Below are 26,040 nucleotides of genomic sequence, written 5' to 3' on the forward strand. Positions count from 1 at the left end.
AGGTAAGACGGAAGGAATCGTCTTATAAGGACACCGTGCCACTGGAAGCTATTGACTTTTTTGCCACTCTGTTCAAAAACGCTCTGAATAATGCATATTATCCAAAGCGTTGGAAAACAGCAGTGGTACATCCTCTACCGAAAAAGGGAAAGGACAACTCCAATCCGGCAAATCTCCGGTCGATAAGTCTCCTTAAATCTTAAAAGTATCAGCAAGGTATTTGAAAAAGTTATCAATAGGGCTCAGTCTCAGTGGGCTGAGGACAACAATATCATACCGAATAATCAATTCGGGTTTAAGGCAGGACATGACACTATTCATGCCGCGTCTAAACTTGTATTGATATTCAGTGGAACAAATCTAAAAAAGTGGTGCACGGGTGCCTGTCTTGTTGATTTGGAAAAACCTTTCGACACCGTTTGGTTAGAAGGTCTCTATCTTAAATTAACAAGAAATGTTCGGAAGATAATTGCGAAGGAACTAACCGCTGGTATTTTTTGATATTTTAGTATGATATGTATATAATTAAAATGTGTCTTTTATATACATGTTATTGGACATCTGCAATTCGTCTAGTTGTAAAAATATTTAAATTTTTGTCCAAAATGAGTTCGTCGTATACGCCATGAAAATCAGAAGTTTCTTTTATTCATATACACGTATGTACGTCATAAAAAAACATAACGTACGTCAAAACAATTCTTAAAATTTTCTTGCATTGCATGAAAAATTTAACGTAAATGCCAAAATTTCTTGTTTTTGTCAAAACAATAGTGAATATCTCGGCAACGAAAAAAGATAGAAAAAAACGGATAGCAGATTTGAAAAGAGCAACTTCGAAAACATACGACTGCATACCTAGTTCAAAAAATGCAATTTGTCGTATACGGCTCTCCAATACTAGGGCGACGATATGGATGCTGCTCTGGCCAGGGGTAGGAGAGCTTTTACCCTGTAGAGGATATATTGGCAGTTCCGCTAATCTACCACGTCGGGCGAAGAACCGTGGACAGGTGACTGCTGTATGACAGGGACATCCCCGCACTAGGCGGAGAAGGGCGTCTTTGGTTCAGTAGGACTGTGTCCGATCGGCACCGAAGAGATAGGGTAAAGCAGGAGAGCCAGTTTTTGTGGCTTAGTAATGGTATTCATGTATAGGTAAAAGTGGTCTTCGTTTTTTATGCCTTGGCCGGCTTACATAGTTTTAGGTGTTTAGTTTTAAGTAGGGACAGTCGGGGTGGCACAATTTAGAATTTGATTAAAAACTTTTCATTGTCCTTTGCTTCCATTTTTACTCCAAATCGCGTCGGCATCAACAACTTATCAAGAAAATTCTTGATGCTTTTTTTGTTTGATATTGGCGCATCAGTTGATCCAATTTTGCAATAGTGAACAATAGACATTTTAAGTGAAGCTAATTATTTGCATTTATAAACGTGCTACAAGAATGATCGTAAATTACTCCCCTGCAGTGATGCGTTTGTGAATTTACACTTAATTTTACACCCATAAAAGAACATGAAATCCAGAATATATCAACAAAATGAAAAAAAAAAATAACACTGCTCAAGTCGAAATATTTGACTTGTGCGCTGTTGACTGTTTCCCCCTACTTCGGACCTTAGAAATCGATTATCATCATTAGTTTTTCGATTTGTCGGTACGACTTCGAACAAAATTTGTTTCGGAAGTTTTTTCAATAATTTTAATCATTTTGCCCGGTTTAAAGTCATTTTTCTTGTTTATATTGCTATTAATTCTGCTCAAACGTTATTTAATACCAGCATAAACTACTGGCTTTGTAAAAATGTATATCTTAGTAATGAATGTGCTGTAATACATTTTTTTTCATTTGAAGCCGATTTGTGAGAAAATTGCTTCTACCGCCTAAACGATTTAATCTTATCCTTCACTCCCATATAATTTTTTCTGTAAATATTCTAAATAATCTTTTATTTATGAAATTCAAAAATAAAGTATTGAAAATAAATTTATTATTAGTTTAAAAAACAAAACGGCAGCACCGGCAATTTTCAACACATAGATTTTAAAGTATTTTTCATTACCGACGTTTAATAACAGAAATGATCAAAATTGGATCTGTAATTTGTTATGGTTACTTCCGAAAAAAATTTTGTTCGAAGTCGTACCGATAAATCGAAAAACTAATGATGCCAATCGATTTCTCAGGTCCGAAATAGGGAGGAACAGTCAACAGCACACTTGTCTCAAAAATTTTTTTGAATAAACTTGCACAGTGTAATTATACTTGAAGTCTGATAAGAAAAAGTTATTTGAAAATTAAAAAAAAATTCAAATCTCATGCCACAAAAGTTTTTTGCGTATTTTTCAAAATCGGATCCTTGCCTCGAAAATATTCTGGCAACACTGGCCCTCATTAGAATTCATACTGCTATGTGATGATGTGATGATCTCATCGATGGGCGCTACCAGCAAGGCAGCAGCTGGTTCTTCTTTTTTGCATTCCTCCGAGTTGGTTGTCGATGATTCATCAGGAGTTCCACTGGAATTTGTCTCCGCATTTGAATCCTCGGCCTTGTCGGAGACTGCATTCTGTTCGATTTCACGTCGTTTCTTGGCAGCCATCTCAGCTGCGGCCTGCTGGGCTTTTAAACACTCAACTTTCTTACCATAGGGACAGAACTCCATTACTTGAGCTCCTCCGTGGGATTTGAATTTCTCTGCTAAAGATCGTTCCTTGGCTGTGTGTTTAGTAAGAAGTTCGAGGATCTCCTCGCCAACTAGTTTACTTTGTTTCTCTCTAGTAGAAGGCATCGATAGAAGGGACTGAAGGAAAAATAGAGTTTATAGAATGGGAATAAAGAACCAAGTTCAAAGGATACTTACCATGATATCATCTGAAGCATCATTACTAGTCTGTCCGATAAAAATTGGCAGTACACCGCAGTGTTGCCAACCCATTCAGACAAAATTATGCCTCACTTGAAAAAAAAATTGTGTCTTTTCAAATAAATTATGCCTCAATTTAGATTTCTTAGTTTATGTTTGAAAAATTATATACAAAAAATTTCAAGTACACAAAACGAAATGTTTAATTATTTAAATAATTTATACACTAAGGCTACTTATTTGTCACGAAACGGCAACTTATTTTCTTCGAAAGAATTTTTTTAAGACATTGCTTTACACAATAGAAGAAATTAGCGACCAGTTTTTTTCACCAATAAGAAATAATCGTCTATTTCTAAGCGTTTTAGACATTTTTATAGCAACAAAATCGATTTTGCCGATTCTTTTCTAGTAAAATTGATTAGTGTGAACAAAACTCTTCGAAAAATTAAACACTACCAAGAGTTAAATGGAAAAAATAAATTCTGTAAATAAAATTTTGAACAACATTTATTTAAAAGATATTCATGCCTATTACAGAAGACACAGTGACTCAGTCCCCGGGAATCTACTCGATCCGCAACAGAATCAAATTTCAAACTGTGAACTCCCCGGGATGAACTGTATTATTGATCCTCGAAAACACACTAAACTGCTTACCGACATAGGGTCAATGTGGGTAAATGTAAACAATTTCATGTCTTTTTTTTCTTTCGACTTTAGATTTTTATATGTTTTCACGGAACAACTTGAATGGTATCTTCAAATGCAAATATGAAATGATGGCAATTCTTCTTTATAAATATAAACAAATATTTCCCAAATTGTTTACATTACTGTCAAATATGGCATGTTTACAAATACCCCACCATGTTTGTGTTTTTTTACAAATTCGGGGTAAATGTAAACGGTGGTTTAAAATTTAGAATTTCCTCTTTATCATATGGATAACAACTTGAAAAACGTTCAAGAAGGTATTTGACGAAAACTTTTTCAAATTCCAATAAAAGTTTTTGTTTTCTTCCTTTGATTCTTTATATAGAGGCCCAATATGAATCCTGAGCAGCTCCGAACGTCAAATTTTTTGTTTTTTTTACGTCAAAGACCGATCTTGCAACATCATCCACTGAAAATGATGGTGTTGGCTACTTTAAACTGTGACTCCGCGGCACTTTAGCAATAGCAATCGACTAAAAATACTTTATTTTTATTAAAACCAATAATTTCAGCAAAAATATATGTTTATATTTACCCCCAGAATACGTTGTTTACATTTACCCATTATGAAAAATATTCTGGGGTAAATGTAAACACATGCAAATCGACATAAATGTCCTGTATTTTAAAATTTGGTTGTATCACATAGAATCTACATCAAAATTAAAAACAAAAAAGTATTTGCAAATTATACTGACTTAATTGAATCTGCAAAAATATTTAATTTTTCTGAAAGACTAACGACTTGTTTGGCACTTTAAAAAATTATCTTTCACGGAAAATACGCTCGTCGAATGAATTCTCTCTTGACAGCAATGAGCTTGACGTATATGTTAAAAGATACATGCGTCCGCGATTTGTACTTATGTATGCATCAAAGAGATTTAACTGAAGCTTATTATGAGCCATGTTTTCATTTACCCCTGTTTACATTTACCCACATTGACCCTATGTCATTGTTGACACTTACATAGCCAAATGTCATTCTATCACTTCCGCGGCGGCGCGCGGCTTTGGTAATACGAAATCTTGTGAAAGTGACTCTCACTCCAGCCGCAGTGCATCTGCGTCTTCGGTAATAGGCATGATTATATAAAATAATATTAATTTTTAATTTTTTTTTCATCAAAATATTTAAAAAATTATAAACTTAAAATATAAATCAAGAGTGGAATGAAAAAAATTATACCTTTTTGGCAAAAAATAAGCCTCAATGCTTAGACGCTAATAAAATTATGTGTAAAACTTGCGGGCCGCAAGTTTGACATGCATGTGCTACAAGAATGACCGCAAATCATCTCTGCAGTGATGCGTTTGTGAATTTACACATAAAAATCAAAGCCATTATATTTGAGGAAGAATATTATTTGCGTAGATTCTCGTACCGGGTGGTAGGTTTGTTGATTTTTTGTGATATTCATGCCTATTACAGAAGACGCAGTGACTCACTCCGCGGGAATCTACTCGACCCGCAATCGAATCAAATTTCAATCTGTGAACTCCCCGGGATGAACTGTATTATCGATCCACGAAAACACACTAAAAGCAGAAACACAATCACGCTTTGCCAGACGCGTCATCGCGTTACGTTGAGAAATCCTCAAAGCGCGCTTCTGTCACTTTGACTTCGAACAGCTGATTGAAACATAAAATCTGCTGTCAAATAAAAAAAACACAGTCACTCACAAAATTGATTTAATTGTGGAAAAACGAAAAAGGATATTAATGTGTTTAAAAAATGCATAGAAATTTGTTTATTCTTTAATCCTATAGTTATAAAAACAAAACCAATCAAAATAAATTGTTTTTAACAATAAAACTCAGTCTACAACATCATAAAATTATTTTTGTTTTTAATACGTGAATTGTTTTGATTTAAAATATCTCGATGTCGTTTTTTAGTGCAAAATCTATATAGAGAAATTAAAAAACACACCTAGTTTTGCAATAATTAATTTTTTTTATTCACATTTGGCGCAATAATAATGTGGGTGACTGTAACTACGTCTGATAAATGTCATAAAGCCAGCAAAAGTTCAGTCTGGTTGAACTTTTGCTCGCTTTCTTACGTTTCCTTACGTTTGTCAAAAAAAGCGTACGTAAGAAAAGCGTCATTGTGGGAGGTTACACAGATTTCGTATGGTTGAACTTTTGGCAGTTGTCAAAATCGACGGCAAAGCGTGATTGTGTTTCTGCTTTAAACTGCTTACCGAAATATGTCATTGTTGACACTTACATAGCCAAATATCATTCGCACCGGCGACTTCGGTAATACGAAATCTTGTGCTGTTGTTGTTTCATTGTTATGTGGTTTGTTTTTTACTGTTGTGCTTTTGTTGTTTTGTTTGTATATTATCGTTGTGATCTTGTTGTGATGTTTGCGTATTATTGTTTTGGTGTAGAAAAGGATACATTTTATTTCATATTAATATGTAATTAAAAACGAAATGAAAATTCAATCTAAACAAGAAGAATGGTAACCCTCCAAATATTTCTTTCAGCTTTTTCAAATTCAAAACGCTCATTACGCCAACCCTGTAAGAGCTTTTTTGAAAAGGTACTAAACTACTTATGGATAGGAAAAGAGTGCGAACGAGATGCAAATATCCCCATCTTTCCTGTACTGCCAATTTTTATCGGACAGAGTAAATGTTTAAAAATTTAATTTTTTAAAAAATGTAAGTAAAGTTAGCAGTTGACAGTTAGCTGGTTTTGAAAATAAACTGTCATACAATTTTTTTCTTTAAGGCCGTGTGTGAATTGCGTAAAATTGTTAACCCCTGTTAAATTTTTGTCACTATTGAGGTGAACAAAAAAATTTAATGGTCTCTGTGACCTGGTTAAATTTAGGGTAATTTTTTTTTGCAGATGGTTTTGTTTTTTTTTTTTTTTTTTTATTAAAAAGGAGTATCATGGCAGAAAAAAATATTAAACAACTGGGGCGTACACACCATCGGGGCAAGCGAGGCGATGTCCCAGGGCCCCCAACATGCCAGGGCCCAATTGGAGAAAATGCACAGAATGCTTATAAGTATCGAAGCAAATAGATAAGATATTTGACATGAATCACTTCGGACACAAGAGGTCTGTTGTGGTACTGCCTAATACAGAAATATTTCTTCTTTTTTTTGAGATTTTGATAAATTGATAAAAAAAATTTCTTACGAAAACATGTTTTTTACTTTTTTGATTGTGTCTCTTATTTGGGCTCAGATAGGCATTAACATTGCTCTAATAAAAGATAGAACATTAAATGTTCTTTAAAATGCTGGTTTTATTAAATTTTTTCATTGAAAATTAATCGAAGTACAGCCATTTGAACCTATATTTTTTTCGCAGATTCAGTTTTTCTCAAGAAAAAAGAAACATTTGAGGGGAAAGTACAATAACTCAGCAACCAAGAATAAATAGCGGTTTTCTGTAGAAGGGTTAAATACAATCATTTTTTACTATGTTACCGCGTTACTATGTTACTATTACTATTTTACCGCGTTTAGGCGGGAGGGGCAATTTTCTAAAAAAAAATACTTAAAATAAAAAAAAATATTATAAAACAACGGCAACACTTATAGTTATGAACGATACTTTTTTCGAAAACTAAATTTATATACTTAATTTAAATTTTAAAATGAATTTATTTAAAGCGACTATTTCGAAATAAATGATTTCAAAGTCAAAATTTTAGAAAAAAAAGTTTAAAAAACTAGTTGATTACTATTTTAGTAAAGACTGTGGATTTCAATACGAAGTTTATCGATAAAGTATACAGCCTCAATTGATTTCTTTTTAAACACTGAAAATCATTATGTTCCTATGCCTTCTTGTTTTCCTAGAAAATTGAAAAATAGAAAAACTACTTTCTTTACCAGGCTCACTCCTTTATTTTGCAAACAATTAATTGAAATAACCTAACTTAAAAATTTAAATAAAGTGTAAAATTTTAGCTTTCGAAATAAGTATTGTTCATAACTGTAAGTGTTGCCGTTGTTTTTAATAAATTTTTTTGATTTTAAGTATTTTTTTTAGAAAATTACCCCTCCCGACTTAAGGGCGGAAGATAGACACCCCCTCCCATAGTAAAAAATGATTGTATTTAGCCCTTCTACAAAAAACCGCTATCAATTCTTGGTTGCTAAGTTATCGTACTTTCCCCTCAAATGTTTCTTTTTTACTTGAGAAAAACTGAATCTGCGAAAAAAAGATAGGTTCAAATGGCCATACTTCGGTTAATTTTCAATGAAAAAATTTAATAAGACCAGCATTTTAAAGAAAATTTAATCTTCTATCTTTTATTAGAGCAATGTTAATGCCTATCTGAGCCCAAATAAGAGACACAACTGTTTTGGTAAGAAAATTTTTTTTTATCAATTTTTAAAAAACATTATTGCTATAGAAAATTTAATTCTCTACAAAATGTGTGAAGTGCAATATCTCAAAATTTTGCTTTGTTTACAAGATATATTGAAAAACCCAAAAAGGGGGCTTTGGCACCCCTATCTTCAGTTTCCACCCTCTCATGTAATCGGTTTTAGCGGTTATCTTCTTTTATAACCTGTTTTGGAACCAAACTTGAGGAACCGATTGCAGCAAACAACACCCTATGAAAAATATTATTTTTACAAATAACTGCATCAAACAGTTAAACATTAAACAATTACTCATTTACTCATTTGCTCATATTAACTTTCACTCATTCATACATTGCACTCAATTGTGTTGAAATATTTCTTTGAATCACTGTATTAACTTAAGATTAATTAATCATAATTAAAGTCAACACAATACTCTCTTAATTCTAACATTACTTATGTACCTATTTACTTTACTTTGTTCGCCCAACTTATCATTATCTCTAATCTCATCATTCTGATCTGTTGCTTTCAATACTTAACACATTAAACATTAACATTGAATTATAATCCCGGTTTGCGTTCTATTTCTGCAACAGGTTATGGGCCCAGGTTTGCGAAATTAAAGTATTCACAGCTAAGAGTTTAAAGTAATTTTTAAGCTATTACATAGATTTTAACGCAGGCCTGGGATGGGGTGCTAGCCAAAAAATATAGTAACGAAAAATGAAACGAAAATTTATTACGCCGCACACATGGAAGGTTCACTAAACGTGTATGGTATGTGTGTACATGGTACGAATGTACAATTGTACGAAGCTTGCATGTATCGAGACGAGAGCAAGCAAGCGCTGTTTGTGTGAATCAGAGATACCCAAAAGAGATGAGAAACTTCTGACGTCATACGCGGTTTGCCTACAAGCTGCTTTAGACATTTTTGGATAAGTATGCGTGAAAAAATATACATTTTTGGCGAAGTATGCGTGAAAAATTGACATTTTTGCTTAGGTGTGCGGAAAAACACCGTGGCTACACTATGTGTGTTTTTCACATTTATTCTCGAATACGAAAGAGATTACAACAACACGAAATAAACAAATGGGTTTTGGGGTGTGAATGGTTTCTTTCAGAGATACCCAAAGGAGATGGGAAACTTTCGTACGTTTTACCCCCCAAAACCCATTTGTTTATTTCGTGTTGTTGTAATCTCTTTTGTATTCGTGAATAAATGTGAAAAACACACATAGTGTAGCCACGGTGTTTTTCCGCACACCTAAGCAAAAATGTCAATTTTTCACGCATACTTCGCCAAAAATGTATATTTTTTCACGCATACTTATCCAAAAATGTCTAAAGCAGCTTGTAGGCAAACCGCGTATGACGTCAGAAGTTTCTCATCTCTTTTGGGTATCTCTGGTTTCTTTCTTTTGTTTTGTTTTCTCTTCCCATTCTTCTGTTTCTTGTTCAACTTGTTGTGATTTGTGAACGAGTAAAGCGTTGCGTTGCGATTGTAGAGAAAAGAGAAAAAGTATTCTTGTGTTTTCTTATTTTTAGGTCTGGAGAAGTTTATGACATGAGAGTGTGTGTATGCATGTTTTCAAATGTGACCTTGTTGTTGTAGTTTTTTCAACTGTAAGCTTTTCTAGTTTTGATTTTTACTTTTTAAAATTTTGAAATTTAATTGATTTTTGTAATTCATTATTAAAATTTTCTATATTAGCATTCTTTGTTCCCATACCATTTCTTTGTTTCCCATACTTTTTTTATTCTTCTTGTTTTCCCTTCCCTTTTGTTTTGTTATTGTTCAGTCCACGTATCTGATGGTAAATAACCAGAACAGTATGTATGAAAAATCAACGACTACTCTTGTTAATATTATTTCTAAGCGTTGCGATGGTTTGAGAGTTTGTTTTATGAATGCACGTAGTCTTAATGTTTGTAAACTTGATTATTTGAAGCTCTTATTTTCTAATTCTTGTATTGATGTTATCTAAGTAAGTATTTTAATGACAGCTTTAACTTCGAACAAATATCTTTCATATTCAGAGCAAGAGGAGAATTGTTAGCATTGAATTTCATACCGCACCGCGAAGACTTAGCTCTGAAATGCCCCTTATGCAATACAACGAAAGGGAAAATATTGTTCATTTCATCGCAAGATGTGCAATTTTGGCAGAAATAAGGCGACAAGTATGGCATGAAACTGATCTTCTTGCAATTTTAAATGGGAAAAACTGGCACCAACTATCGCAATATATAAAAATATCATTAAGTTATAGAAACAAAATATTAAGAGAAGCCTTTTAAAATTATATTAAGAAGCAAAAAATCAATTAATTTACAAATTCATAAATGTAATCATTAAGCAAAGCTATCATCTGGCTGACGGCCCATCTGGCCATGCCCTTAAAGATTTAAGTTAATTAACAAAAATGTTTTTGTAATTCTTTTTCTCGATGAATCAATAAATCTAAATCTAAAAAAAAAAAAATATTATCTGTGTAAGTGAGACCTGGTTCAAACCTGATATTATTGATCAGGTTTATGATATCCCCAATTTTAAACTACACCGTAATGATAGAATAACTGACACGATTGGGGGAGGTGTAGCCATTTATTGTAGATCATCTATTAAAGCAAAAGTCATTGCCAAATCTAATGGACAGGCACTGAATTCATCATTATCGAAGCTGGAGATCACCATACGAAATGTTTAATTTCATGTGTTTATAACAATAATCGAAACTGCTCTTCTCTTGCATTTTTTTCTGCTCTTAGTGATTTCTGTGCTAGTTTTGAGCACATAATTGTATGTGGTGATTTTAATACCGACATGCTCAAGCAAGATACATTGGCCCATCAGATGAACGATTTAGTTTCGTCTGTCGGAATGAACATTGTAAATACCACCTATCCAACTCGTTTCGCTCCTAACCGCTCTTCCAGTCTTCTTGATCTTATTATGGTTTCAGATCGTTCCTCTGTCAATCTGTACGATCAGTTATCTTTTGATATATCTGATCATGATCTTCTTTTCTGTACATATAATATCCAGATATCACAACCTGCCAGTAATGAAACTTTCTCTTATAAAGATTTTAAATGGATTGATTTAAATAATCTCCATCAAGCTACTGTCTCTGCCCCCTTGATCAATTGCCGCCTACATGCAAACGCTAATGACAAGGTCAACTCTTTCCAAAATGTGTTGCTTAAACTGTATGATGAATGCGTCCCTACTAAGACGGTAAGAGTACTCAATAATTGTTGTCCTTGGTTCAGCTCGTCTGTACTTTTGGCCATCAAGCATAGAAATATACTGCATAGTAGGTGGAGGCACAGACCAACTGCTGAAAACTGGAAAGCTTTCAAGTTCGCTCGCAATTAAGCAACATACAAAATTCGAGTATCTAAATCCAATTATTATTCATCCAAACTCAACACCTCTTTACCATCAAAAAAGTTATGGAGCAATTTAAGAAAAATTGGTATTTGTAAGAACAAAGGTTCTCAATGTTTGCTTGACCCTGATGAGCTAAATGATTTTTTCCTTGGTGGTCCAACTCCTGTTTATGATTTTGAACTAAACACTCAACTCAACTCTTCAGATTCCATTGCTAGCCTGGAAGATTTTCATGTGGTCAATGAAGATGATGTAGCGAAATGTGTTATGGCTATAAAGTCTGACTCTATAGGTGAGGATGGAGTGCCCATTCGTTCGTTAAATTATTAATGCCATTTATCATTTCCCATCTCACTCACATAATAAACTGGTGTATTATAACTACCACTTTCCCTGTTTCCTGGAAAGTTGCCAAAGTTCTTCCAATTGTGAAAAAGCGAGATTGTACGACTCCGGCAGATTTCAGACCAATCAGCATCCTGCCATGCCTCTCTAAGGTCTTCGAGAAGATAATTGAGAAGCAAATTTTAAGGCACATTACATCCAATAATTTGTTATACATAAAACAATCTGGCTTTAGAGCTAAACATAGCTGCTTCACTGCTATGGTAAATCTTCTTGAGGACATTAGGGTGGACTATGATAAGGGTTATTTAAATCTTCTGTGCCTGCTCGATTTTTCCAAGGCGTTTGATAAAGTAAACCATAATATTTTACAGCGCAAACTGCAACGCCTCTTTGGTTTTGGTGAAAGGGCATGCAAACTCATTGCTGATTATTTATCTGGTAGATCGCAGAAAGTGTTTTCTGATGGTAGATACTCACTCTCTAAACCTGTTGTGCAAGGGGTCCCACAGGGATCTATTCTCGGACCAATACTTTTCTGCCTTTTTATCAATGATCTCCCGTCTTGCTGTTCACATGCCTCAGTCCATCTATATGCGGATGATGTTCAACTCCATCTATCAAAACCGTTCAATCAGCTGGATGAACTTTCGCTCTCCATGAATGAAGATCTACGTCAAATAAACGCTTGGTCTATCGCCAATGGGCTACTCTTGAACCCGGCTAAATCACTAATCATTCCTATATCCAAAAAAAAGTTTGATCTCCGCATCATTCCGGATATAAGGCTGCGAGATGACAAAATTAAAGTAGTTGAGCATTGTACTAGCCTTGGGTTTGTTATAGACCGTTCTTTATCTGGGTATAAACACACCAATGTAATCATTGGTCGTATTTACGGGTGTTTGCGTAAATTTTGACGAAAACTGGTAGTTTCCTTAATTATGCCATTAATTTGTTACGCTGAAATTGTTTATAGTGACCTTGACTCACTATCTAAACGGAAACTTCAAGTCGCCTTCAATGATGCTGTTAGGTATGTCTATGGGCTTCGAAGACACGACCATATCTCTGACTTTGCTAAGAAACTCTTAGGTTGCACTTTACAGCAATACCTCGATGCAGGAAACTGCTTATTTTTACATAAACTTATACAACTTAGGATGCCATCTTATTTATATAACAGACTTTCATTAAATCGATCCACTAGAAGCAACAACCTAACCCCTCATCTATATAATTACTTGAATTCATCCCGTTTATTTTTCATTCGTGCTGTCAGACTCTGGAACTCTCTCCCATCAATAATCAAATTAATTGTAAATGTTAAAAAATTTATAGCTGCAATTTTTTTTCATTTCTCATCCCTCCCAGTTTAACATTAGCCCTAATCCAACTTTGATCCTATTCCCAAATCCCAACTCCCACAAAGATTTGCTCATCATAATTTATCTTTTTTTATTTTTTCTGTTTTCCTAATCAATGTTAACTTTAACTTTATCTAAGTACTGTACAAACCATTATTGTCAATAAATAAATATTAAATATTAGGTGTATGAATTGATAGGTAGATACAAAATCAGATCATTGGTTTTGTGTAGGGTAGGTAAACAAATTATAATTGCATAAGTTGACAAAAAATGCAAAGCAATAGCTTAACCGCGGCAGTCCTCGAGTGCCACAAGTCTTTTTTTTTGTTCGTTTGTAGAAAAAACTAATTTAAGTCTGTTGAATTAAAGTAGTTGGTCTATTTTTTTCTTTAAATCGGGATTAAGATTTTTTTTTTTAATTTGTTGAGAAACAAAATTATAAAATAAAAGGATGAGTTCCTTATATCAAATTGAAAAGCTGAACGGCGATAATTATACGACGTGGACAATTCAAATGAAGAGCGTTCTGGTCCATGCGGATTTGTGGTCATTTGTTGATGGGCCAAATAAATTGCCTGTGCAGCCTAAAGAAGAAGAATCATCAGCATGGACAATGAGTAATGGGAAGGCGCTAGCAACAATTTTACTGAGTGTAAAATCATCTGAGCTGGTACATGTAAAACACTGTAAGAAGTCTAAGGAGGCATGGGATACATTTTCTGAAATTTATCAGCCTAAAGGTCCAGCTCGAATGGTGAGTTTGTTTAAAACCCCTTACCGCATGATTTTTTTTTTTTTCGTGAAAAAAATGTATATGGTAGATTTTGTTAAATAAAAAGACACGTGTTTCAGGAATTTTCAATTTTTTGAGTAAAAGTCGGAAAATTTTGGTTTTTCCGGTTTGGATCATATTTGGCACATTGAGCAGAAAACGAACAAAAAAAAATGTAAATTAAATTAATTATACGTAAAAACTACGCGCTGGAACTGTATGAGTCTCAATAAAATAGATTAAAAGGCCTTTTAATCTATTTAAATTAAATTTATAACATTCCGCACGAAAACGTAGAAAAAATCGGGTGTAGATAATAAGAAAAAAAATTAATTTGTTCCCTTGTTGCACGATGGCTCATATATGGACCAACAGGAGGGGAACATTTCTGCACGGTGGCTCATATATGATCCAATCACTTAATGCCACTTTCAAATGTCTAAAACTTGATAAATGTAACAAAATATATATTAGCAATAATAATCACATTATATCCTTTATTGGCATATTTTTTTAAAAGTTCTTACTCATTGTTTTATATTTTTTATTCAATTTTCAATTTTTCAAATATGCTCCGTCCTGCCTATCACCAGTTCGGCCACTTTACCGGATAACTAAGCTCGCCCAAATCATTACAGATGGCGTTTTATAATGTTATTTAGAGGCCTTATATTACTTAATTCGAAAAGTTTAAACAAGACTAGATTTTTTTTTTTAACTTTAAAGTATTAAGGCTTTTTATGGTTTGGCTCATATATGAGCCACTGTGCGGTAAGGGGTTAAACAATTAATGCATGCCAAGATGACAGATGGTCTGTCCATGTCAGCTCATCTTGACCAATTTTATGAAGTAGTAGAAAAATTGCATGAAATCCAATGTGTTATGCCTGATGAGTTGCTGAGTATTATTTTGCTATGTAGTTTGCCTGATACATATGAAAATTTTATTGTAGCCATCGAAAGCCGAGATAGCTTACCACCTCTTGTTAACCTAAAAAATTAAATTGCTGAAAGAGGAGCATAGGCGTCGTGAAAAGAGAACTAGTGGTGTAGAAAATCATCAGGTTTTTAATGTGAATTCGAATCACAAAAATGTTAGTCATAATAGAAATCGAAATCGTTCGAGAAACAAGGGAAAATGCTACACTCAAAAAATTTCATGTGTAAATAGTACTAATAACTGCGTACATTCTACGAATTTTATTCGTGGTTTTCAGCCACGAATATTATGCGTAAAATGGACGTTTATTAGTACTTTTACGAATATTTTATTAGTATTCGTAGAAAATCAAGCGTACATTGTACGAATACTATTAGTTCCGATTTGCCTCCCATCGGCAACGCACGCGTTTAAGTCTTATCCCAACCGAAAAGAAAGCTTTCTCGTTTGTCTTTATAGTTTTTTCCCTATATTAGTCCAAATTAATAATATAAAAAAAAGCAATAGCCCCATTTAAATAAGAAAAAAAAAATAAATAATTAAATAAATACAAATCATAAATAATTTAAATTACAAAAAAAAAACAAAAAACAAGTGTTTAAAAAAAAAATAAATAAAATCCAACATAAATGCAATGTGCAACAACAACACCACAGTACCTCTCCCAACAAAAAAAAACAACAAACGTTCGCTTTGCAATAATAGTGTTACAATAACAAAAAAATATAATACCCATCTAGTGCAAAAACAATAGACAAAAAAAAAAAAAACCACTGCAGCATCAAATCAACCACATAATACAACGGCTTATAAAAAAAAAATAAATTCTCGCGCCGCTCAAATAGTGTTCAGTGCATACGAGTAATCCTTTCTTTTCCTTCCCCCACTCTTTCTGCAGTCTTACTTGCTTAACGATTGTGGTATTGTGAGTGGAACCTCTTCTCAAAATGCCGCAATCGTTATCAGTTCGATTCCAGATAGATTATTGTGTGTGTTAATAAATAACCAGGGGCGGATCGATACAAATTGTCACTAAGGCATAACACTAGTGATAATTTGTTTTGTTGAAGCCCAAATTGGAATTTATAAAACATATTCAATATAGTTAATTGTCGGATAAGGTTTTTAAAGTTTTGGTATATTTAAATGGTAGGTACATTCAGGGTCGATTATGCCAACATTCGTGGGCTTAGATCGAACTTCTGCGATGTGTACATTTATACTGTACAAAACAGGCCAGCTGTTTTGGCATAAGGTGAGACTCAAATAAATGAAAATTGAGATTGTTCTGAATTTAATCTAAATGGGTATTGCTTGGTGCCATTATTCTTTTCTCATCACGGTCTCGCCATTTATATTAGAAATGTTGTAGCTTATCAACTTCAACCACAATACGGCCTGTGTGTAAACACAAATTTTAATTTCATGTGGTTAAAATTCACGGTTAATAAGCGCATCATTCATACATGTTTCGTTTATCGAAGCCCCAACCTGGACAGTAATTCAACTTCTAACGAATTTGATGCCCTGTCCGACTCCATCCAAAGGATTGTTTCCCTGTATCCTCGCACTGAAATCGTCATTACAGGCGATTTCAATGTACACAATTCTTCGTGGCTTCGCTATTCTGGCCAGACAACACCCGAAGGAAGGTATGTTGAGATCTTCGCTGAGTTAAACCATCTAACTCAGCTTGTCGACGAGCCAACTCTAATTTCGGACGTTGTGGGCCAAGCTGAAAACACTCTAGACCTGTTTCTTACCTCTGACCCAGGTAAATTGTTTGAGCCACAAATTCATTTCTTATAACACGGTAGTTTACTACTTCAATTCATATTGAATTATTGAAAATGATGGACCAAAATAAATGTTAATTTAACTTGGTCTTTGAATCAGAAACAGCACTGGCCAACAAAATTAAACTCTGCCACAAGAACCAAAATATACTTTTCTAGAGGTTTTTGGGTTGCTGAATGCGAATCCGCAATCAAAAAAATTCTTTAAGCCTTCGTTCTTGATATATTACAATTATAAACTGCAAAAAAAGGTTTTTTTTATAACGGTTATATTTCAAGAACGGAGGCTAATAGAATTTTTCTGATTGCGGATTCGAGTTCAGCAACCCAAAAACCTTTATAAAGTATGTTTTAGTTATTGTGTCAAAAATTCTGTGACTTAAACTTTAGATCATGTTTAGTTTCTCTTTGTCTTATTAACTGAAAATTAAGATATTTCGAGCAATAAAAGAGATAACGGTAAACAGTTTTTGAAAGAAGAATATCTGTTCTTATAATCACCGTTACTTATTTGTTTATAATGAATTACTCCACGTAAAACCAGAACCTCGAAAACAGCCAAAATGAGGTTTTTTAGTTTTTTATCAAATTTTTCTGACTTTCGAGTTCGACTGATTCGAGTTCAGCTTCAAAGGCATTTGATAGAGTTTGGCATCAAGCTCTCTTATCGAAAATGCATGCATTCGGTATCGATGATTCTCTTCTTCATTGGATTAGAAATAACCTTTCGGGCCGTTCAATACAAGTCGTATTGGATGGTTTCAAGTCTGAAACCCACAAAATAAACGCTGGTGTGCCCCAGGGCTCCGTTTTGTCTCCGACTCTCTTTCTCATTTTCATTAATGATTTGCTCTCTGAAACTTCTAATCCATTAAATTGTTTCGCAGATGATAGTACCCTCAGCTTTTCATATTCGTTTGAACATTCACACCCATGTCCTTCGGATGTGGAACTTCAACGACAAAATATGATAAGCTCATTAAATTCTGATCTAGACAGCATTGTTCAATGGGGAATAAGAAATCGTGTAGAATTTAATGCATCAAAAACACAATGCTGCTTACTATCATTAAAACGGAACCCTCCACCCATGCCACTATCAATGAGTGGCACTTGCATCGAGGAAACTGAGAAACTTTCCATTCTCGGTATGAGTGTAACAAACCACCTTCTGTGGAACGAACACATATTCGATGTCGCCAAAAACGCTGCGAAATGTTTAGGTTTTCTCCGAAGATGCAAGAAATTCTTCTCATCTTCTGATCTAGCTGTAATCTATAAAGCTTACATTCGACCAAAACTTGAATACAATTGTCACATCTGGGCAGGTGCTCCGATAACGTATTTGAGTTTCTTGGACAGAATACAAAAACGTGCTTTCAAAATGATAGATGATAGATCGATAACTGAGACAATTGCGTCCCTAGACCACCGACGTAATGTGTCATGTCTCTCCTTGTTTTATCGCTATTTTTATAAACAATGTTCAGATGAAATAGCTAGTTGCATTCCTCCCCTGAAAAAATTTAACCGTAATACTCGCGCTTCTAGGAATGCTCATCAGTTTACCCTTGAGCCCAACTTCGGACGTACCGTCAAATACAGAGATTCTTTTTTTAGCCGCACCACACGAATGTGGAATATATTACCCGCCTCTGTTTTTCCCTGCCATTTTAATGTCCAGAGCTTTAAAACTAATGTGCATCGGTTTCTCCTTTTAAATCCCTCCCTATTTTCCTGAAGCTCGCACTGTGTTTAACATATTAAGGGTATTTAACTCCCTTTAGTGCGCGTTAATTATAAAAAAAAAAAAAAAAAAACATAAAAAACCTCTAGAAAAGGGCTCCCGGAAATGATGCCATAGGAAATTACGACAGATTTTTTTTTTTTTTGAAAAAACGCCAGAATCGAAAAAAAACACAACAAAATAGTTTGGAAAAAAAGGAAGAAATATTGGAAATTGTACCAAACAACTATGGAAAAAGAGTCGGAAAATGAAATTGAAATTAGGCCAGAAAATAATACATTCTGGATTAATTTCCACATTTCGTGGCATTGCTCTTTGCGCCATTTGGGTGAAAGAGATGCTTGGATTGACGATAGGAGCACGTCCTTCTGGAAGTTTTTCAACGACAGCCTGCTTCGCTGTTTTCTGCTGCTTCATTTGCTGAAACCTCGGACAGCCCCGATAATTATCAGGGTGCCCGACGCTTCCGCAGACTGCGCATTTTTGCTAGGCCTTGTCTTCGACCCGTTCCTCCCCGAGTTTACACTCCCCCTTATTGTGGTTCTCTCCACACTTGACACAGTGCCACTGCATTTCGCAGTTGGCTGCGACATGGCCGAACCTTTGGCAGCGCACACATTGAAGCGTATCACCGCACATTTTGAATTTATCCTAAGTGACAACCTGGTAGTTGAGGACGGTGATATTCCTCAAACTATCCAGTTTGCTTTTGGGCGAGAGCTGCACTAAAAATATCGGCAGTTTCCTTTTCTCCCGTCTGGACAAAGCCGTTTGGAATGGCTTGACGCTGATGATTCGAGATCACCACTCGCTTTGCAGCAGAGCTCATCATAGAGCGCCTGGGGTTCCGTGCAGGGATCTATGCTCTTTAGGATGACCGTTGAGATCATTCATTTTCCTCTCAAACTCATTTATTTTGATTTGGAGGGTCTGCTCCTTCTCTTCATCTTCGTCAGATGACGGCTCTAGCGATGACAGACCAACATCATCATTTGGCTTATGATGTTTTTTAGCTACCGCTTCAATATTCGACGTGCGCGCCGTTTCCTCCCCTTCAGCTGGCAGCTCCGCTGAAGGTTTTGTGGAACGCACTTAACCAGGTTCGGCCGTTCCTTCAGATCTCGGGTCCGACGTCACTACCACTGAGCTATCGATGATTTGTTATCCTTACTGGCTATTTAACTTGTTGTTTACTAACACTCTTTCCGCTTGCGAATTAAAGCACTGTGAAAGCCGATTTGCGCGTGCACACTCTTTCACAGTACAAGATCGACTTACAAGCTTGTGCTCTACCACTGTGCCATCTCACTTATAAAAATTAATGTGACAAACTGTAACTTAAGCATAGGACGATTTTTAGAAAATTAATGAATACATTTTTCAGCATTGATTCAATGTAGAACGTATTAAAAATTACTATGCGTTTTTTCTCTGGGTGTACCTATCTATCATACTATTTTCAAAACCTTCACCGTTTTATCTTATAAACCTCCAAATTGTGGCACAAAGTAAACTTGAATTTGTGGTTACTTTGGGTCTCTGGTGAAAATTGTAATAATACGTCTGCATGGGAATTGTTTTTGATTTCACCTGAAAATAAGATAAATTATAGGACAGCAAATCTTTTCAAGTGCATAGATTTTGGGCCATATTTATAGACTCTAAGCTGCTTCTAAGAAAGACAGGAGTTTATCTTAATCAAATAACATTGGATAAAAAAAGTGACATCTGAAAAACGCGAAGCAAAGAGAAGATTTTTTGCTCCAAGACTTGACCCGTCACTAGATACTAAAACACTTTGGAAAAATAGAAAAGAACTGGGAATAGGAAACAAGAACTACAAGACCCCAAAGATTTTGACTGCAATGAGTTAAATAAAAATTTTGTTTCTCAATCATTCTCAGGTTTTTATAAAAATTCAAATTATCCGAACGAGTCGGTCTCCAAGACTTCTAGTACCGATACAAAAACTGGTTTTAGCTTTAGGGCGATTGATGAAACTGACATTGTAAAAGCCTTAACGGCTATAAAGTCCAATTCAGTTGGCTTTGATGAAATGCATCCTTTATTTATTAAGGCAATACTTCCATACATTTTAAAAGCTCTCACTCATGTTTCTAATAGAATTCTTATGACAGGAGTATTCCCAATGGAATGGACAAAGGCAAAAATAAAGATGCAAATGATTTTAGACCCATTGCAATATTGTCATTGTATGATAAAAGAAGTAAATCCAACATTGTTTTGAAAGTTGAATATATAATAATTTTATTTCTAACATAAATCTAGATTCACAATTTGATAATTTAATAATTTCGATGAGCTTCTGTGTGACACACGCAGATATAATACTACGTTTCTGTGGGAATAGCAAAATCGACGAAATACGAAAGATCGTATTTCGTCTGGTGAACCTTCTCACCACTTAACACTGGTCAACACCACAAAATTTTTTTTTTTTTTTTTTTTTTTTTTGTCCGTGGGTAGGTGTTGAAATCTTCAAAAGATTCTATGAGGCCCGGAAAACGCGTGCTCATAGATATGTGGGACTCTTAACCACTAAAATAAATACCTAACAAAAGCCAACAATAGGTGGTACAACTTGACTAGCTGCGTCATATCCAGAAAAATCTGGCCCACCTATAATAAATCCAAATCATATGACCTAATCTCTAGACCCAGAAAAGAAATTAGCAGGATCGTTGCGGTATGTACGGGACATTGGCCGATAGGAGAACACGCAGCAAAGCTAGGTATTCCTTACAACACCTTTTGTCGCAGTTGTTTGAATCAGCAAGAAAAAGAAACGGTATTCCACTTCCTTTGCCAATGTCCTGCCCTTGCTAGAAGCAGAATGCTCTCTCTGGGCAGTGAATTTTTCAACGATATAAATAACATCTCAGAATTAAAGATCAAAGACTTGATCTCATTCCTCAATGCAACGAAGTGGTTTTAGGCTAGCCTAAACACTCGTATGTATTGAAATCACTTTATTCCAATTAACCCATTTATAACTCATAGGTTTCACAAGTTTTGGTATCAAAACGGCGCATTTTGCGCTACTTGGGTCATCAAGCTAGGCTGCTTATGACCGCCATCTCTACCTACCTACCTAACCACTAAAACCACCTCCTCCTCCCGATTGCAACTAAGTTGAGATGGAACTTATCTAGCAATTTATCTTTCTCGAAGTTAATTTACGTGTTGTAGGTAACTTTCCGATGAAAGTTCCTACTGATGATATTTAAAAATAAATAAATAACATTTGTTTTAAATTAAATCATTTAAGTAATGGTTTAAATTTTGTTATCAAAAAAAATACTTTAAAGGAAGTTAAACAAATAAAATCTCTAAAACATTCAAATTTATATTAATCAACGCCGATATTTTGAAAAAAAGGAATTAAATTGAAAAATTTCACTGTACCAAATAGGAAGGTTTAGTCCTTCGCAAACGTCGTACTAAGTTTGTCTCGTCGAGTATTTCTAGTATTGTTCCATTAGTATGTTCGACTAACCGTTTTCGATGTTTTTGGGCAAACGTTTTTATTTCTTCGCGAACCGTGGGGATTCCAAGATCCCTGTGAAGATCTTCGTTTCTTATATACCACGGCGCATTTACAATTGATCTTAATAATTTATTTTCAAAGGTTTGTAATCTATTTAAATTTGTATCGCGGGTACAACCCCAGAGTTGAATACCATATGTCCAGACAGGCTTAAGTACTTGCTTGTAAACTAATAATTTGTTTTCAATACTAAGTCTAGAATGTTGTCCGAGCAACCAGTACATTTCTCTTAACTTAATATTTAATTGATCACATTTATTTTTAACATGCGGTTTCCATTTTAATTTCGCGTCGAGAGTCATCCCGAGATATTTTGCCTCATTTGCAAATGGGACTTGAGTAGTATTAATAAAAACAGGTAGTCTATTTATTTTCTTATATGTAAAGTCCACGTGGACTGACTTAAATTCGTTAAGCGCTATTCGCCATGTTTGTGTCCATTCATTGACATTGTTAAGAGCATTTTGCAATTTACTTGTCGATTCGTTAATTGTTTTGCCTACTGCAAGTATTGCGGTGTCGTCAGCAAAAGTAGCTACAATTGTGTTTTCTGTTTGAGGTATATCGCGTGTGAATAGAAGGTACAGAATGGGACCTAAAACACTACCTTGTGGTACCCCAGCCACTATTTCCCTAAAGTCTGAGTAATCATTTCCGTGCCTTACGCGAAAAATTCTGTTCTCTAGATATTCTCTAAGAATGATAAAGAGTCCTTCAGGTAGGACTTGTCTTAACTTGAATTTGAGACCCTCGTGCCATACTTTATCAAAAGCTTGAGACACATCTAAAAAGACCGCTGAACAAATTTTCTTTTCTTCAAGAGCTTTCTCAATGACATCGGTGATTCTATGTACTTGATCAATCGTCGAGTGCTTGCTTCTAAAACCGAACTGGTGTTCAGGTATAAGACCTTTTTCTTCTATTATTGGCTGTAGGCGCTGCAAAAATATTCTCTCAAAAACCTTTGATACTACAGGAAGCAGTGAAATGGGTCTGTATGGTTTCTTTTCATGTGATGGTTTGCCAGGTTTCAAGACCATTATTACTTCTGCGACTTTCCATTGGTTTGGAATATATTCTAACCTAAGAGTGGCATTCATTATGTATAGAAGGTTTATTAAACCTTTCCGTGGGAGCATTTTAAGAATTTCCGCAGTAATTAAGTCGTATCCTGGAGCTTTTTTTTGACTTTAGCTTCTTAATTTCTTTGTTTAATTCGGCAAGCGTAACATTTCTTGTGATGAAGCTTTCACTTGACGTTATATTCATATTTATACTATCATTCAATGCTTGCCCATTGAATGGTTTGAATGTTTCCTCTAGGTAATCAGCGAAAACGTTTGCTTTCTCTTTGTCGCTTCTTGCCCATTCATTTTGGTCTTTCATAATCGGAGGTGCTGGAATCTTAGGTTTTTTCGTGGCTTTTATAGCTTTCCATAGAGAGTAGTTAGATTCTTTACCTGCCGTCAAATTTTCAAGGTAATTTTTAGCTTCGCGGTTCTTGAAATCTGATATCATCTTTTTAAGTAAATTACTTAAGTGATTTAAATTAGATTTGTGTTGAGGAGCACGAGTTTGTTGCAATTTTTTCCGCGCTTTTCGCTTTTCTTTAAGAACGTCTTTTATCTCTTGGGGATATTTAGCATCTTTGTACCCTGAAATTTCTCTTTGGCAAGGGGTATTGTTCCATGCGGCTTTTTGGATAATATTCACAAAATTATCTACCGCTCCTTCAAGCTCAAGAGGTGTTTGTAGTGATACCCTTAATTCAACATTTTCCTCAATATCTTTCTTAAAGCCTTCCCAGTTAGTTTTACCGTTTGTTAGCCTAGGTGGTATTTCAATTTTAACAAGACTTTCGCTCATTGTGAGAATAACGGGAGAGTGGTCAGAGAAAAGATCAAAGCATTCCGTTACTTTAATTCGATTTGACGGTATTCCCCTGACTATAAAGAAATCAATCAGGTCAGGTATTTTGGAGGAATCTGCCGGCCAATAAGTTGGTTTTCCAGTAGAATGAAAGTCACAATTATTCTCCATACCGGCTTCGTATAATGCTCGGCCCTTTTGAGATATGCATCTAGAGCCCCAAAACGTGTGTTTAGCGTTAAAATCGCCACCAATGATTAACTTTGGTCTAAGTGATTTTAGTAAGTTTGAAAATTCATTTCTATCAATTTTGTACCGCGGAGGGCAGTATATTGATGAAATATTCAATGCATCATGTTTAGTTTTAACTTGCACACTTATAAGCTGCATCGATTCAAGTTCAAGCAATCGAGTGTTTGATACATTCTTTTATATATAATGATGCTCCGCCCCTTGCTTTGTTCGACGGATGAATTGCGTGGTAATCTAAAAAACCGTTTATATTGAAATTTGATTCTCTTTTAACATGGGTTTCTGATATCAAACAAATGTCAATATCTTGTTCCCGTATAACCATTTCTAGTTCTCCAAGTCTCTGCCATAATCCATTGGCATTCCACGTAATAATTTTAAGGTTTTCCCATCATGTTTTCTTGTATACCGTTGGGGTCGAATAAAATCTTCAATTTTAGCTAGCCTATCACATATTCTATTATTAAGTTTGACCTGATCCTCAAATTTTGACAAGATTAAAGCCAGACATTGAGAAAATGCGTCAGGTTCAGGATGATTTATTACGGGTGTAGCTGCCGCTTTGGCGTATGAGTTTGCACTACTTTTTTCTGGAGACGTCTTTGATGTTGATGGCGTTGTATTTTCTTTGCCGGTATTGGGTCTTACTGTATTTGCCCTTTTAGGTGTCTTAGAAATTGGGTTTTCTGTTTGCTTCAATGGTTTTCGTTGTGTGTGAGTTTTTTCTCGGCGTTTTTGTAGCTCTTTGGCTACTTCACAGCCTCTATAGCTTGCCGGGTGACTTCCATTGCAATTAATGCACTTCGCTGGAGTTTTGCTATTTCCGGTACAGTCTGCAGTTAAATGTTTTCCCGCGCATTTCACACACCTAGGTTCTTTTTTGCAATAGGTTTGCGTGTGGTTGAAGCCTTGACAGCGTTTACACTGAGGTACTTGCTTTGCACGGTTTCTTAGGGGTTCGATCTTTACAACGAGGTTAAGTATTGTTTTAATTTTGTAGATTTCCTCTAGTTTTTCTGTTTTATCAAACGTGAGTATGAATAGTGGGAGGCTACGTTGTACCACGACTGTTTCTTTATCTTTTTGTTGTTTTTCCTTCTTGACGATGTTTTCAGCATTTAAAATCTTGTAATTTTGTTCTTTAAGATCACTGATGACATCATTTTTTTGGCATGAGGAGTGTAAGCCCCTCGCCACGACGCGTAGAGGTCTTTCCGATTTGTTTTCGTATGTGTACCACTCTACTTTTTCTTCGTTTAGTCTTCGCGAAAGGAGACGATAGTTATCGGAGTCTTTTACACAAACTTTCCACTTGTTGTTATTAAGCGAGATAACTTTAAAATTCGGCGGCGGTAACGCCTTTAAAATAGTTTGTAATTTATTGAACTCCGCAACCCCGACAACATTAATCGGTGGCGGTGGCCTTATTTTAACAGGTTTTTCTTTGTTATTTTTATCGTTTTCTTTATTTACTTCTACATTCGCTTCTTCCGTTTCGGAAGAGGATGCATCCTCTGGTGGGGACGAACTTTACGTTTTTTGGTACGTCTTTTTGAGGATCTTTTCGTTTCACGTTCTAGTTCTTCTTCGTCTGTTTTATATTCAACAATATCCACTTGCTGTGGAGTTTCTTTTGATTCTATTTCTGTGTTAGTTTTTTTCAACATAACATTTTCTTTGCGAAGAATATCGATTTCTTGCTGTGCTTTCTTTAAGGCCTCATTTTCATTTCTTAGAAATTTTATTTCTTCTTTCAAATCTTGATAGAGTTGCAATGTTTCGTCGAGCCTTTGACGAAGATCTTTATTGTCTTTTACAAGACTTTCTACTTTCTCTGAGTCTTCTTTTGCACGCTCTGGCGTTTTGGGCGGACTCTTTTGCCCGGATACACTCGATGTTGGTGGTGGTGATCGAGTTATCATGGGTTTTCTTGAAAACGGATTTATCAAGTGTTCGAATTGGAATAATTGGCTCTCCCCAGAATCCTTAGAGCCGACCTCCGAAGAGGGTGGATTTTCCAGAAAATCTGAATTGCCACCTG

General features: G+C 35.1%; 1 protein-coding gene across 1 annotated transcript; it reads right to left on the bottom strand.

Annotated features, from left to right (window-relative positions):
* Positions 1-2,016: 2,016 nt before the first annotated feature.
* LOC129921218 (uncharacterized) lies at positions 2,017-2,982 on the bottom strand. The gene is made up of 2 exons (XM_056002952.1): positions 2,869-2,982; positions 2,017-2,808 (listed from the first exon to the last, which is right to left on the bottom strand). The coding sequence occupies exons 1-2, from the start codon at positions 2,941-2,943 to the stop codon at positions 2,350-2,352; spliced, it is 534 nt and encodes a 177-aa protein (XP_055858927.1). The 5' UTR covers positions 2,944-2,982; the 3' UTR covers positions 2,017-2,349.
* Positions 2,983-26,040: the final 23,058 nt, after the last annotated feature.

The sequence above is a fragment of the Episyrphus balteatus genome, chromosome 1 (assembly GCF_945859705.1).
Source record: "Episyrphus balteatus chromosome 1, idEpiBalt1.1, whole genome shotgun sequence".
In the NCBI taxonomy this organism is placed as follows: Eukaryota; Metazoa; Arthropoda; class Insecta; order Diptera; family Syrphidae; genus Episyrphus; species Episyrphus balteatus.